This window comes from Dunckerocampus dactyliophorus, chromosome 2 (genome assembly GCF_027744805.1).
Source record: "Dunckerocampus dactyliophorus isolate RoL2022-P2 chromosome 2, RoL_Ddac_1.1, whole genome shotgun sequence".
Taxonomy (NCBI): domain Eukaryota; kingdom Metazoa; phylum Chordata; class Actinopteri; order Syngnathiformes; family Syngnathidae; genus Dunckerocampus; species Dunckerocampus dactyliophorus.
The window spans coordinates 38,377,042-38,391,578 of NC_072820.1; the positions used below are offsets into that span (position 1 = coordinate 38,377,042).

The 14,537-nt window shown below is 42.8% G+C and overlaps 1 protein-coding gene across 6 annotated transcripts in view; it reads right to left on the bottom strand.

Annotated features, from left to right (window-relative positions):
• slc38a10 (solute carrier family 38 member 10) overlaps window positions 1–14,537 on the bottom strand; it is a 55,295-nt gene that overhangs the window by 16,534 nt on the left and 24,224 nt on the right. For 4 of the 6 annotated variants that reach the window (XM_054762112.1, XM_054762134.1, XM_054762116.1 and 1 more), the window contains exons 3-7: window positions 13,790–13,907; window positions 13,472–13,517; window positions 13,289–13,382; window positions 13,020–13,163; window positions 6,452–6,576 (exon numbers count right to left, since the gene is read on the bottom strand). In XM_054762112.1, the coding sequence (XP_054618087.1) occupies window positions 6,452–6,576; window positions 13,020–13,163; window positions 13,289–13,382; window positions 13,472–13,517; window positions 13,790–13,907 (527 nt within the window). Of the gene's footprint in view, window positions 1–5,751; window positions 5,877–6,451; window positions 6,577–13,019; window positions 13,248–13,288; window positions 13,383–13,471; window positions 13,518–13,789; window positions 13,908–14,537 lie in introns of all 6 variants that reach the window. The other 2 variants (XM_054762126.1, XM_054762103.1) reach the window with 2 other exon arrangements.

The following is a 14,537-nucleotide window of genomic DNA, read 5'->3' on the forward strand; positions in this document are numbered from 1 at the left end:
GCACTAAGAGAGAATTTTTTTAAATACAAGAAACTATAAAAACAGCAGGGCGCCAAGAAAAAAATGGACAAAAAAACGGTAGTTTCCCGGGAAAAACGGCAGGGTTGGCAGATAGGAATGAGATGCTTATTGGCAAATGTTCATCAGATAGACACATGGCTGCAGCAAGTTTGGTACAGGTGGCTTAGTGTCCAAATTCACAATGGACATAATGTTTATTATTAGCAATTTATGAGCACATATCTGTAATAAAGCAAATAGAAATGTTGTTTCTATTCGTAATTGATGAAAATGATGTAAAGGCAGTAGAGGGGGTGTAAAGTGTGTGTGTGTGTGTGTGTGTTTGCGGCAGGGTGGGCGCACTACAAGAAATTGTTGGAGGGTGTAGCTGCATTAACCAGTGGATTTACAAGCTGATATTTAACACCAGGTCCTGGCGGGTTTTAAAGCATTATAAACTTGGCCTCACACTTCTCTCTCTCCGGCACGCATGTGAAAAGATAGATCAGCGAAAGGCCATAACTTTCACCGTCTCTTCTTCTGTCTTAGCCTGCCTCACTTTTACACAATCTTTATGAGCAAGAACTGTCCTGTATGCCCGCTCCGTATTCAATCCACAAACCATTACACCTAAATGCCTTTTACACAATCTTTATGAGCAAGAACTGTCTTGTATGCCTGCTCCGTGTTTAATCCACAAACCATTACATCTCAATGCCAAAGTTAACATACAAAATGGCATATTCTTTATTTACTATATTTTGCGGTTAACTCTCTCACCGGAGGAACTAAAAGTCTATTCATTTTGCCTTTAAACATCACTGAATTGATATTTTTGTCAAACTGCTGCACCTTTCAGGGTGAGGTGCGTCTCCTAATCACTTCATTAAACAACTGGTCCAAGTCAATGCTTCCTACATTATGGGAACAGTTTGGGAAAGGCCTTTTTCTGCTCCAATATGACTGTGCCCCTTTGTCCATAAAGGCACACTTCGATGAGGTGTAAAAGAACCCTATCAAACGCCATTGGCAACTACAATGCTGTGACGGGAGAACTAATCAATACATCTACCATTTTCCTGTTGGTGTAATGGCTAGGCGTCCCAATACATTTGTCAATAGAGTGTATTTGACTAAGTCAGTATCCAAGCCTTCAGCCAAAAAAACAACAAGGACAGCTCCCATTCCGTCATGACGGCAATGTTAAGTAATGATGTGACGGCAAGAAAACGTGTTTCATGAATGTAATAAAACTCCAATGTGCTGAGAGCTATTTAATCAGTGTGTGAATGCATCAGTGTGTGTTTGTGGGAGGACAGCAGTCCAGCACGTTGATTAGTGGTTTGGCTTCAGCCCGCCTGCCACCTAACGGAGGAAGCTCCTTCCTCGCTCGATCCTGACGGCGGGCCAACATATCATCCTGCCAAGTATCACTCAGCGGCACTCGAGGGACCTAGTGCCCAGACGCATAAGCATACACACGCACGCACACACAAGCAGGTTTTCTTGAGAAGCGCGTGCACACCATTTTAGTTCTTAAAAGTCTTGTTCCAGTCCCAGGCCTACAGTCACCCTCTGCTGTCACTTACCTCACTCTCTCACATTCATACACACAAACCATCCCATACACCTCCCAAACGTCTGGCTTCTGCTGACTTCACACACACAAATTCAGACACGCACCTCCCGTTAGACCTTCACATGATCGCCACTAACCCAAAGTGAGGACGAAAAAAAAAGGAACCGACTGGGCATGCAGATAGGTAAGAGATGAGAAAGTTTTTATTAAGTTGTTAAAATGTGATATTCATTCATGACACTGTGATAAGAGAAGTGAAGGAAAATATTGGTGAGAAACCCCCATTAAATACGTTGCCTAACATAATTACTAGGGTGTCCCAATCCGATATTGATATCGCATCAGCAGCAGCAAAAAAAGAGCATTGGATTATATCGGCCTACATCTAAAATATTGGCAAATATTAGCACTCGATACAAGCAGTCGTCTCCAGACTCCGCCCCAGCACATCTATCCAGCGGCCGGAGAGAGTCCACGTGATCACAACAGTTTGTGCTAACATGTTAAGCAAGGAGTAGGAGTGATGTCAGCCGTCTGTATTTTTTTTGTTAAAGTCTGAAAGACAAGTTGCAGCTGAGTGCAAAACTTGTCCTGCACAAGTTTCCCGTAGTGGCACAGAACCCCCGAAGTTTACGTAAGACCAAGATCATCGCGCATTTGAAACAGCGTTACACGGGAAACTCCCACGGAATGACAAAACATCATTAGCCGTAACAGAAAAAATGACCAGCCCCTGTCAGCGGTGGGTAAAGCCAGGTTTAAACACTGAATCGAGCACCTTGAACATGGCTATATTATGCCAAGCTGCCACTACATTGTGGATAAAACTATATCCCTGCTGCTGAAAGTTAATGGGTCTGTTTTTCTCATATCTACTGTTACTAATTATTGCTCTCTGTATGAGCAGTATCACTTAATCAAGCTTTTCTAACATCTCAAACTACAAAATAAGTAATCCAAGTATCTATGATTCATGCTGATATTGGTATTACTATCGCCAATATCCAAGGCTGCAATATTGGTATTGGTTCGGAAGTGAAGAAGTTGTATTGGGACACACCTAATAAATACTATATTATCAAACTCTTCCTACCTGAGCTGACTTCTGCAGGCAGTGGAACTTTTCAAAGTTGAACATCCAAAAAATGGTACAATTTGGGGTGCAACCAAAACTGAAAAATATACCTCAAACATCAACAGCAAAACTTGGAATTCATGTCGGGTTAGACTAAGCTCAGTGAGCATCTAAAGGATCAGCTCACAAGAATGTGGTTTTTTTTTTTTGGTTTGCCTTTTTTGCTTTATTTTTGTAACATCATCATAGAAGGGCACCTGTGATGGCAAAAAAAAAGAAAAATGTAATGATAACCTTAGTACAGTAAATTGAACTTACACTGTGCACAGTAATTAGGCAAGTCAGTATTTTGACCATATTCTCATTTTTATGCATATTTTCCAACCCCAAGCTGAATAAACTTGAATGCCTATTTGGTTTAAGCATGCCAAGTGATGTGCATGTGTGTACTGAGGGACATTAGGAGATCAACACCCTTTATTTGGTGTGCACAATTATTAGGCAGCTTCTTTTCCTCCGGCAAAATGGGCCAAAAAAGAGATTTAAAAGACTCTGAAAAGTCAAGAACTGTAAAACATTTCTCATAGGGAGGCAGCACTCTTGAAATTGAAAAAGATATTGGGACGTGACCACTGAACAATGAAATGTTTTGTTGCACAAAAAGGTCACAAGAGACGTGTCAAGAGAAAAACATGCAAATTAACTGCCAAATATTTGAGAATCAAACGTAAAGCTCCCAGGAACCCCTTATCCTCCAGTGCTGTCATATTCCAGAACTGTAATCTACCTGGAGTATCCAGAAGTTACGGTACATGGTGTTCAGTGTTCAGTGACATGGCCAAGGTAAGAAACGCTGAAACCCGACCACCACTGAACAAGACACACAAGCTGAAAGGCTATGACTTGGGCAAGAAATATCTGATGACAGATTTTTCAAAAGTTTTATGGACTGATTAGAGTGACTCTTGATGGACCAGAGGGATGGGGCCGTGGCTGCATCAGCAATGGGCAGAGAGCTCCACTCCAACTGTGGAGGTGGAGTACTGGTAAAGGCTGGAATGATTAAAAGATGAGCTTGTTGGGCCTTTTAAGGTTGAAGATGGACTCAAGCTCAACTTGCAAAACTACTGCCACTTTTTACACACAGTGGTACAGGAAAAAGTGTGCATATTTCAAGAAGACCATGATTTATATGCAGGATAATGCGCCATCTCATGCATCCAAGTACTCCACTGCATGACTAGCTAGTAAAGGCCTTAAAAAATAATGACATGACCTCCTTGCTCACCTGACCTAAACCCTATTGAGGACTTGCGGGCCCTTAAATGTAAGATTTACAGTGAAGAAAAAGGTACACCTCTCTGAACAATGTCTGTGAGGCTTTGGTTGCTGCTGCACAAAAAGTTGATGGCCAACTGATCAAGAAACTGACAGACTCTATTGATGGAAGGCTTTTCTGTGTTATTGAAAAGAAGGGTGGCTATATTGGTCACTAATTTATTTTTGGAAATGCCAGAAATATTTATTTGTAAAGATTGTGTTATCATTCTGACTTAAAAAAAAATGAAAATAAAATGGTGAGATGGGAATATTTGTTTTTCTTTGAATTGCCCAATATTTCTGCACACTAATAGTTGCCTGTTAATTTTGCACACAGAGATATTCTCAACAAAAGCCAAGACCTCACTTTCACTTCCTTAAATAGTCAAGTTTGAGGTTTATTAACATTTTGGATTGACTAAGAGTACTGTACTGTTGGGAGCTCCCATGAGCTCATCGGCTCCCTCTGGTGATCCGGCGCCCAACAGTGGGCAGCCTTTGGCCAATGAACGTCTGTGCTTGAAGTGACGCAATGTGGGTAGATTTTAAAATAGATTTTGTTTGTTATTTTAATGTTATAATTGATTGTTATTTTAATGTTATTATGTTATGTTATGTTGAGTGTTAGTTGCTGTGTGATTATTTTAGCTTCCTTTGTAACCATGAGTCAGACTGGTATACTGTATTGATTAATGACCTCCTGTGACTTCCAATGGGTTGACAAGCTCAATGTGAGTTTTCACTAAGCTCATATTTGACACCTGTCAGTTAGAGCTACCGAACTTGGTCTACATGTATGCTGCAACATGTAAGTTTATGACGTTGACATGTCTGATGAGGCGTATATAAGAACAAAGCTGATTTTCTCACAAAATTTGGTGGGTGCAGCTTTAACACCAGTGTATCTTATACACAGGAAAAAATAGTTATCCTTTATTTTATCTATCCATCCATTTATTTTCTATACCACTTGTCCTCATTAGTGTCACGTGTGAGCTGGAGCCTATCCCAGCTGACTTTGGGAGAAAGGCGGAATATACTCTCGACTGGCCGGCAGCCAATAGCAGGGCACATATAGACAAACAACCATTCACACTCACATTCATACCTATGGACAATTCAGAGTCTCCAATTAATCTAACTGCCATATTTTTGGGACGTGAGAGGACGGACTCACGGGTAGAACTGGCAAACTCCAAACATAGATGACAAACGGACATTTGAACTGTTGATCTCCTGATTGTAAAGCCAACATGCTAATCACTCGTACATAGTGCAGCCCGTTCCTTTTCTTATTGAACAGTGGTTAACTTCCCTTTATATTTGTATGGTAAAATGTTACTTCAAACATTTCCATTGCCTGCAGTTAATAAACATTTCATGTTTGAGCTTGAAACAGTTGAATTCACTTTAAATTATTTCCTATGAGAAATAGTCTTGAAAAAAAAACAAACATAATGACAGAATGTATAGTGTTCATCTTTGGAGGTTCCACTGCATTGCACATTAACAGCATCATTTTGCAATTACATACTGCTTCTACTGTGAAAATCTACTAAAATTAGTTTCTCATTCAAACTTTCCACTTTGAGGAATCATGCAAGGAGACATGCATTAATTTAGGACAAAATGCAGGAATACAATTAAAACTCCCTGCAGGAATTAGCCAAAGTGTGACCATCCATCCAGCATAGGGACTACAGTTTAAAGTCTCGCCGTCATTGAGCTTGTGAGACATTTTTTTAACAGCACTGTCCTGTGCGGGATTAGTACTTACGACTGACAGGCGAAGGCCATCCCACAGATGGGGAGACAGCGAAACACCCCCTCCCAGCGCACCACATTGACCTGCCCTAGCCACCAGCCACTGAGCAGCTCATGTCTGAATGAGGACAGCACCATCTAAGGGGAAGGAGTGGGCGTTGGGGTTACAGCACAAACCAAATAAAGACAGGCGGAAGAGAAAAAAGGGGGAATTCCATGCATGTGTATAAATCATGAATGAGGAGAGAATTACAAAACATGAGGACATGGAAACCCCATGCTATACAGAAACCTGCAAAATTTGCATGGCAGTGAAGTAAAAATGAAATGTTACATTAAAAAAAAGGGAAGCAAGTGAAAGGTTAATCTATGAAACAGCATTTTCCATGCAGGCTGCTCATCCTGGAGGTAATATTAAGGGACTGAAAAATGATAATTTCACTTGACTTTTAACACCGCTACTGCCATCCAACCACACACAAGCACACGCAGGAGCGCACACACACACACACACACACACACGTCTAGGTGACACGACTCGGGGAAAAAATCAAATTAAAAGTGAAAAATGAAGAAAAGCTAGTAGGATGTTTAGGCATTGTGGGAGAATGTTTTACAGAGCAATGACGTTCAGGGTCCAAAAGTGGCACCTCCTCAACTGCCCTTCAACTGGTGGTGTAATATACAGGGGGTGGGTCCCAGGGTTTACTTACGGGTGACAGCAGAAGGTTGTGGCGATAATGGGCAGGCACTGTATGACGCCCTTCAAGCGCCACAGGTGAACCCGCTCCACCCAGGAGCCTGAGATTATGCCGTAGCGCAGGGACGACAACACTATCTACAGCATGAGCAGCAGGGAGAGCGATGTAAGAGAGGAGAGTTGAAGAAAATGGGTGCCAGAGAGGGGTAGAGGGAAAAAGTGCAAATGAGGGGAAAAAAACAGTTAAAAAAAAAAAAAAAAAAAAAAGAAGAAGCAATGGGAGGGATAAGAGGGGAGATTTGTGATTGTTAGAGGATTCAGAGGTTTTGGGATGGACCAGGCTGAGCTGGGCCTGCATCTATAACTTCTCCAGGCTGTTGACATGCCACAGAATTAATCAACAGAGTTATTGTAATGCAATGTGAAGTCTGTGGAAGCAGTGGTAGATGTGAGTAGAACACACACAAGTGAATCACAAAAGGCTGGAAATGGCTGCTTGATTTAAAAATTTCACAATATTTAATGCAATAAAAACGCAAAAAGTTAATGATCCACACATCTGACCTCTATTCACTTTATACTCGTGGCATTTAAGTATTTCTAGTGGACAAAACTGCACATTTAATTGAGTGCATCTGTTCTTAGGGAATAATAATGTTTTCAGTCTGATGTGAGTCACTTTGTGTGCCAATGCACTGCAAAAACTGAAATCTAAGAAAGATTAAATATCTGAAATAAAAAGGTGAAAGACATTGGTTTTTCTTGTCAAAAACTATGACCAATTTGCTTATCTTAAGTAATATGACCATGGTAATGGTTTAATTTTATTTGAACATGCATACAAGTTACAATGGAATACATCACAAAGACAATTCGCATTTCCACATGTCCAAAAGGAGCAGGAAGAAGCAAAGCTTATTTAATCCTACCCCCCCCCCATCCGTGGCTTTTACCAGTTAACAATCATAATAAATAATAATCAGTATACTATTTATTATGATTGTTATATGAATTATTTATGGTAAAAAAAAAACCCATTATATTACCACATTGTTACATAATAACAAATAATAATCAGTATACTCCCCCCCGTAGACCCACCACCTGCGGGGGCAAGCATAAGGGTCTGGTGCATTGCGTTTTGGGGGGCGGTCGAGGGCGGGCACCTAGGTGACCTGGTCTTCGGCGGCCAAATCTGGTTCTTGGGACATGGAACGTCACTTCTCTGGCGGGGAAGGAGCCCGAACTTATGAGAGAGGTTGAGACATTCTGACTAGATATAGTCAGACTCACCTCGACCCACAGTTTGGGTTCTGGATCCAAACTCCTCGAGAGGGGCTGGACCTTGTTCTACTCTGGAGTTGCTGCAGGGGAGAGGCGACGAGCTGGTGTGGGCTTATTAATAGCCCCCGGGCTCGGTGCCTCTGTGTTGAAGTCATCCCTGGTCAACGAGAGGGTCATTTCCCTACGCCTTCGGGTTGGGGAAAGGGTCCTGACTGTCGTTTGTGCGTACGCGCCAAACGGCAATTCAGAGTACCCAGACTTCCTGGAGTCCATCAGAGGGGTACTGGAGAGCACCCCAACTGGTGACTCTGTCGTTTTACTGGGAGACTTCAACGACCATGTGGGCAATGACAGTGTGACCTGGAGGGGCGTGATTGGGAGGAACGGCCTCCCCGATCTGAACCCGTGCGGTGTGATGTTGTTGGACTTCTGTGCGAACCACAGTTTGTCCATCACAAACACCATGTTCCAGCATAAGGATGTCCATAAGTGCACATGGCACCAGGACACCCTAGGCCGCAGGTCTATGATCGACTTTGTAGTCGTATCATCAGACCTGTGTCCGCATGTTTTGGACACACGTGTAAAGAGAGGGGCTAAACTGTCAACTGATCACCACCTGGTGATGAGTTGGATTAGATGGCGGGGGAGAATGCCGGACAGACCCGGGGGACCCAAACGTGTAGTGAGGGTGTGCTGGGAACGTTTGGCAGAGTCTCCTGTTTGTCGAGTCTTCAGCTCTCACCTCCGGCAGAGCTTCTCCTGCATCCCGGGGGAGGACGAGGATATAGAGTCCGAATGGGCTCTATTCCGTGCCTCCATTGCTGAGGCAGCCGATCGGAGCTGCGGCCGCAAGGTGGTCGGTGCCAGTCGTGGCGGCAAGCCCCGAACCCGATGGTGGACACCAGAGGTCAGGGCTGCCGTCAAGCTGAAGAAGGAGTCCTATCGAGCATGGATGGCTTGTGGGACTCCTGAAGCAGCTGACAGGTACCGGCAGGCCAAGCGGCATGCGGCTTCGGCGGTGGTCAAGGCAAAAACTCGAGTGTGGGAGGTGTTCGATGAGGCCATGGAACACGACTTTTGGTCGGCCTCGAAGAGGTTCTGGCAAACCGTCCGGCGCCTCAGAAAGGGGAAGCAGTGCCCGGTCCACACTGTTTACAGTGGGGACGGGGGCCTGCTGACCTCGACTGAGGATATAGTTTGGCGGTGGAAGGAATACTTTGAGGCCCTTCTCAATCCCACTGACATACTTTCCATAGAGGAAGCAGAGACTGAAGACACGAACGCGGACAGTTCCATCACCGTGGCTGGGGTATCTGGGGTACACAAAATGCTCCCCAGTGGCAAAGCTCCGGGGGTGGACAAGTTTCGCCCTGAATTCCTCAAGGCTCTGGATGTTGCGGGACTGTCTTGGCTGACACATCTCTTCAACATTGCGTGGAAGTCGGGAACAGTACCTGTGGAGTGGCAGACTGGGGTGATGGTCCCCCTTTTCAAGAAGGGTGACCGGAGGGTGTGTTCCAACTATAGGGGGATCACACTCCTCAGCCTCCCTGGGAAAGTCTATTCCAGGGTGCTGGAGAGAAGGGTACGACCGTTAATCAAACCTCGGCTACAGGAGGTGCAATGTGGTTTTCGTCTTGGTCGCGGAACACTGGACCAGCTCTACACCCTTGCAAGGCTACTGGAGGGTACTTGGGAGTTTGCCCAACCGGTCTACATGTGCTTTGTGGACCTGGAAAAGGCATTTGACCGTGTCCCTCGCAGTGTCCTGTGGGAGGTGCTCCGGGAGTATGGGATTGGTGGCGCGCTACTACGTGCCATTCAGTCCTTGTACAACCGGAGCAGGAGCCTGGTTCGCATTGCCAGTAGTAAGTCAAGCCTGTTTCCGGTGAACGTTGGCCTCTGCCAAGGCTGCCCTTTGTCACTGATTCTGTTTATAATTTTCATGGACAGAATTTCTAGACGCAGCCAAGGTGTCGAGGAAGTCCAGTTCGGGGGTACTAGGATCTCATCTCTGCTATTTGCAGACGATGTGATCCTGATAGCCTCATCTGGCTGTGACCTGCAGCGTTTACTGGGACGGTTTGCATCTGAGTGTGAAGCTTCTGGGATGAGACTCAGCACCTCCAAATCCGAGGCCATGGTTCTCAGTCGGAAGAGGGTGAATTGCTCCCTCCGGGTTGGGAATGAGGTCCTGCCCCAGGTGGAGGAGTTCAAGTATCTCGGGGTCTTGTTCACGAGTGAGGGAAGGTTGGAGCGTGAGGTCGATAGGTGGATCGGCGCAGCGTCTGCAGTATGCAGTCGCTGTACCGGATCGTCGTGGTGAAGAGAGAGCTGAGCTGGAAGGCAAAGCTCTCAATTTACCGTTCGATCTATGTTCCCACCCTCACCTATGGTCATGAGCTTTGGGTCATGACCGAAAGAACGAGATCGCGGATACAAGCGGCTGAAATGAGTTTTCTTCGTAGGGTAGCGGGAGTCACCCTAAGAGATAGGGTGAGGAGCTCGGTTATCCGGGAGGAGCTCAGAGTAGAGCCGCTGCTCCTTCACATCGAGAGGAGCCAGCTGAGGTGGCTCGGGCATCTAGTCCGGATGCCTCCCGGACGCCTCCCTGGTGAGGTGTTTCGGGCATGCCCAGCCAGGAGAAGGCCCCGGGGAAGACCTAGGACACGCTGGAGGGATTATGTCTCACAGCTGGCCTGGGAACGCCTTGGTGTCCTCCCGGTGGAGCTGGAGGAGGTGGTCGGGGACCGGGAAGTCTGGGCTTCCCTACTGAGACTGCTGCCCCCGCGACCCGGACCCGGATAAGCGGAGGAAAATGGAATGGAATGGAATCAGTATACTGTAAATAGACATTACAGAACATACAGTAGTTGGAATAATGGGTGAGTACTGACAATGAACTCACAAGAATGAAGAGCAATGAGTGTTGTAGTGGTTAGACATAGGATTTTGTAAACAGTGATTCAACACACTTCCTGAATTTTGCAAATATCAACTGCTGATATTTTTTCTTGAAATCGCTCATCTTGGTGCTTTGTTTGAGTTCCTTACTCAATCTGTTCTATAATTTCATTCCACATACTGAAATGCTACAGGTTTTTAGAGTTGTTCTCGCATATAAGTGTTTTAAGTTTAGTTTTTCCCTGAGATCATATTTCTCCTCTCTTGTTGAAAAGTATTGTATGACATTTTTGGGTAGCAGGTTATTGTTTGCTTTATGCGGAATTGTAGCTGTTTGAAAATGTACTAGATCAGCGAATTTTAATATTTATGGCTTTAGAGAAATAGAGGATTTGCATGTTCTCTATACACTGCATTATGAATGATCTTAACTGACGTTTTTTGCAGTACGTAGTTAGATATGGTAATACCACAGAGCAATAAAGAGTAAAAAGTGATTTTTGGTCAAGGACAGATGTAGCTTTATTCGATATTGAAGTATTTCTCGCCAATGGACTCAAATCTGAGCTATATTATTAAATAAAATAAGCAATTTTACTTGTTTGAAGTCATATGTTCTTGTTTTGTTGACTATTTTACTACATATTACTTAAGATAAGCACTTTCCTCTAATACAGTAAGAAAAAATATAATTAGGAAGTATAACAGGGAGCAAAACAACATTCTGTTAATTAAATATGTAAAAAATTGAACATTTAAGCCTACAAAAGACAATGAAATAGCTTGTAAAATGTAATATAAACAGCCTAAACCTTTTGATAAAAATGAATGAAGTGAAATCAACTGTAAAATGCACATAATACTACAATTTGTGGGTACCTAAAAGGTTGTGTCCACATACAGTGGTGTGAGAAAGTGTTTGTTTCTTTAATATTTTTTGCATTTTTGTTACATTTAATGTTTCACATCGTCAAACAAATTAGTTTAAAATTAGTCAAAGACAAGACAAATGAACACAAAATGCAGTTTTTAAATGAAACTTTGTATTATTAATGGAGAAAAAAACAATCCAAACCCACATGGCCCTGTGTGAAAGTGATCTGAATTACTTTCTTTCTCATTTGTTCCCAAATGTCTTTATATCTCGGCAAGATGTCTAGCTTTTGAGGATTTACTAGTCTACTTCACTTTGTCAGGCAGATTCCTATTCTGTCTTGATAATCAATACATCGATTAATCAAACAATAAATAAAAACAAAGTCAATAATTTTGCCAATCTCGATAAATTGACATGTGGATACATGTTTGTTTTCCTCTCTCTTTACCACACAGGCTGGATGACAAGAGGGTTTACTCTGCATCTTTCTGGGCGCGTTGGGTCTCTATTGGAATGAAGGGAGAGAGTGAACCCTCCTCTTAGCCATTCAGCCTCTGTGTCCCAGTAGGTGGATGCGGGGCTGCTAGTGAGTTGATACAGAGAAGTCTACCAGGTTAGCGTTAGCACAACTTGGCATCGTGAGCTAACTTGAATATGAATGAAGGCACAAAAGCTGTGGTTTTCACTTTTAAACAGAATGAGCACGGTGAGCGCATGAACACTGACAGACTGATTGGAAAGTAATGATGATGAAGAAGGGGAATATGAGTAACTTGCATGCGCACCTCAAACAACAATCCTGTCCAATTTTCCCAACTGGGGAAAAAAACTACCACTGGAGGTGCAGCAGAGCCTTCATCCCGACAGTCAACGCTTACTGAGGTGTTTGGTGGGCAAAGTAAATATAAACAAAACTGCACTAAATGGTGCACTCTCACAGACTGTGTCGTTCGCTACATGTTAAGCCTTCCTGTCATCGAATAATCCCCACTGTCCATTATTTATTAAAATGCAATTTTCCATTTTATTTATTGTTTTTATTGTTGTGTGTGCCTTTTATTGTATTGTTTTTTTTTAACAATTCCCGTCCAGCAAAATTTGTTATCGTGACAGGCCTAAGAACAGGTGTGGCAGTAATCAGGCCTGTGTGTGGCTTGAGAAATTGAACTTAGCTGTGGTAAATAACAGTTATGTTTTAACAGAAGGGTGGGCAATCACTTTTTCACACAAAACCATGTAGGTTAGGATTTTTTTTCCTCGCTTAATAATTAAGTTTCATTAAAAAAAACACATTTTATGTTCAGTAGCGTTGTCATTGACTAATACTTTGTTTGATTTGTTTGATGATCTGAAACATTTAAGTGTGACAAACATGCAAAAAAATAAGGAATCAGGAAGGCAGAAAACACACTTTTCCACACCACTGTAAGTCCATGCAGAACTAAAGTAATTATAATATGTAAATAATCTGTCAACACTAACAGTTGAGGCTCAGAGAGAGGGGCTGGCTTACCGTGAACATGAAGAGGGTGTAGAACATGAGTGCCATGGCCGAGAAGGACTGAATGGAGGACATCATGTTCCTCTGTAGACTCAGAGGGAGCACGATGAAGAGTGACACTGCGATCAGCAGTAAAACACGAAAACTGCCCGTCACCTTTAAAAACAAATAATAGGGATGTATTTACCAGTTTCTTGTTTTCCATCGATTGTGGTGATGCTTTTAAAAAGATGTCTCTGTCTACAAAAAAAAAGAAAAGAAAAAAAAAAGCTGTCTCTGACCTGTAAACCCAACAGTTGAGCAAAAAAATTTGATCCCAAATCGGCAATGACCACATAGAAGGCAATACAAGTGCCCAACATCAACCCGATCATACTGCAATTACAATGAGGCACAAGTTAGATATTATTGTGGGTAGATATTGTAGATTAATATACACAACGGGTGTGAATAATGACACTTGCCTGGTTTCCACCAGTGTTTTTCCAGGTTTGCCATAAGCGTGGAAGGCTGCAGAGACAGGAGTGATGTTAGCCTGTAAACAACGTGTGTGCAAACACATGGCAATGCCTAAAAATAGTCTCTCGGTTTTGATACCAGCCATACCAGCACTAAAACACAATGGATTCACGAGTGTTTCACTGTGTGTACTAAAGTACAACATAAACATCTAATTTGATACATTTGTTGAGTGGATGTTATGGTTTTTAGCATCTTTAGTCAAGATCCCTTTCAGTTGTATAGTCAGCCGTGATAGTCTCTTTTTCCAGAAAATATCTCACCCAACCCAGCATAGGTCCTTCGTTTGGTGTTGCTGGCAGTGTGAACCAGGAACATGCACGACTTGTGGGTCATCCAGGAGCAAAGGAACAACAAGAGAGTTCCCAGTACAATCCCACACTGAGACAAAAACAGAGCACAAGTTAAATGGAGAACACTGATGCATCAATCTTGAAATATATTATCAAGTAAATGACATGGCTAGGAATCAAGGCTATTTCATACAGTATGTATTAAGGATGTCCCGATCCACTATTTGGGCTTCCGATCCAATTCAATATTTTTTATAGTCTTGCCGATCCAATACCGTTTTTTGTTTTTTTTTTTAATAATAAGCTTTTGTTATAAACATGAATTTGTGGAATTGAATATGGTTATGAAAATAGCTATTCCAAGCATTAAAAATAATCCAACCAAAGTATTGCTGAATTGACTTTTTTATTACACAACATGACCAACAATATTGTTGGGCTTTTTTAACAAACGTTTGAGTCAGGTCCCTAATCCAAAAAAAGACCATCCATTTAAAGATAAAACTGGAAAAAAATGGGCGTGCAAAATACTTTTAGGGTAGGACTAATCATTTGACATGGTTACAGATCAATTTCTGGTGTGATTTAGAATACATGACTTTTTTTTAACAAACTCTCTTCAAAGCAATAGTAATTTATTGAAGGTCCCTAGTATAAACAACCAGTGGTTAGAGCAGCACTTCCCATGCGAGCTCCCCGCACAATTACACAGCAGTAC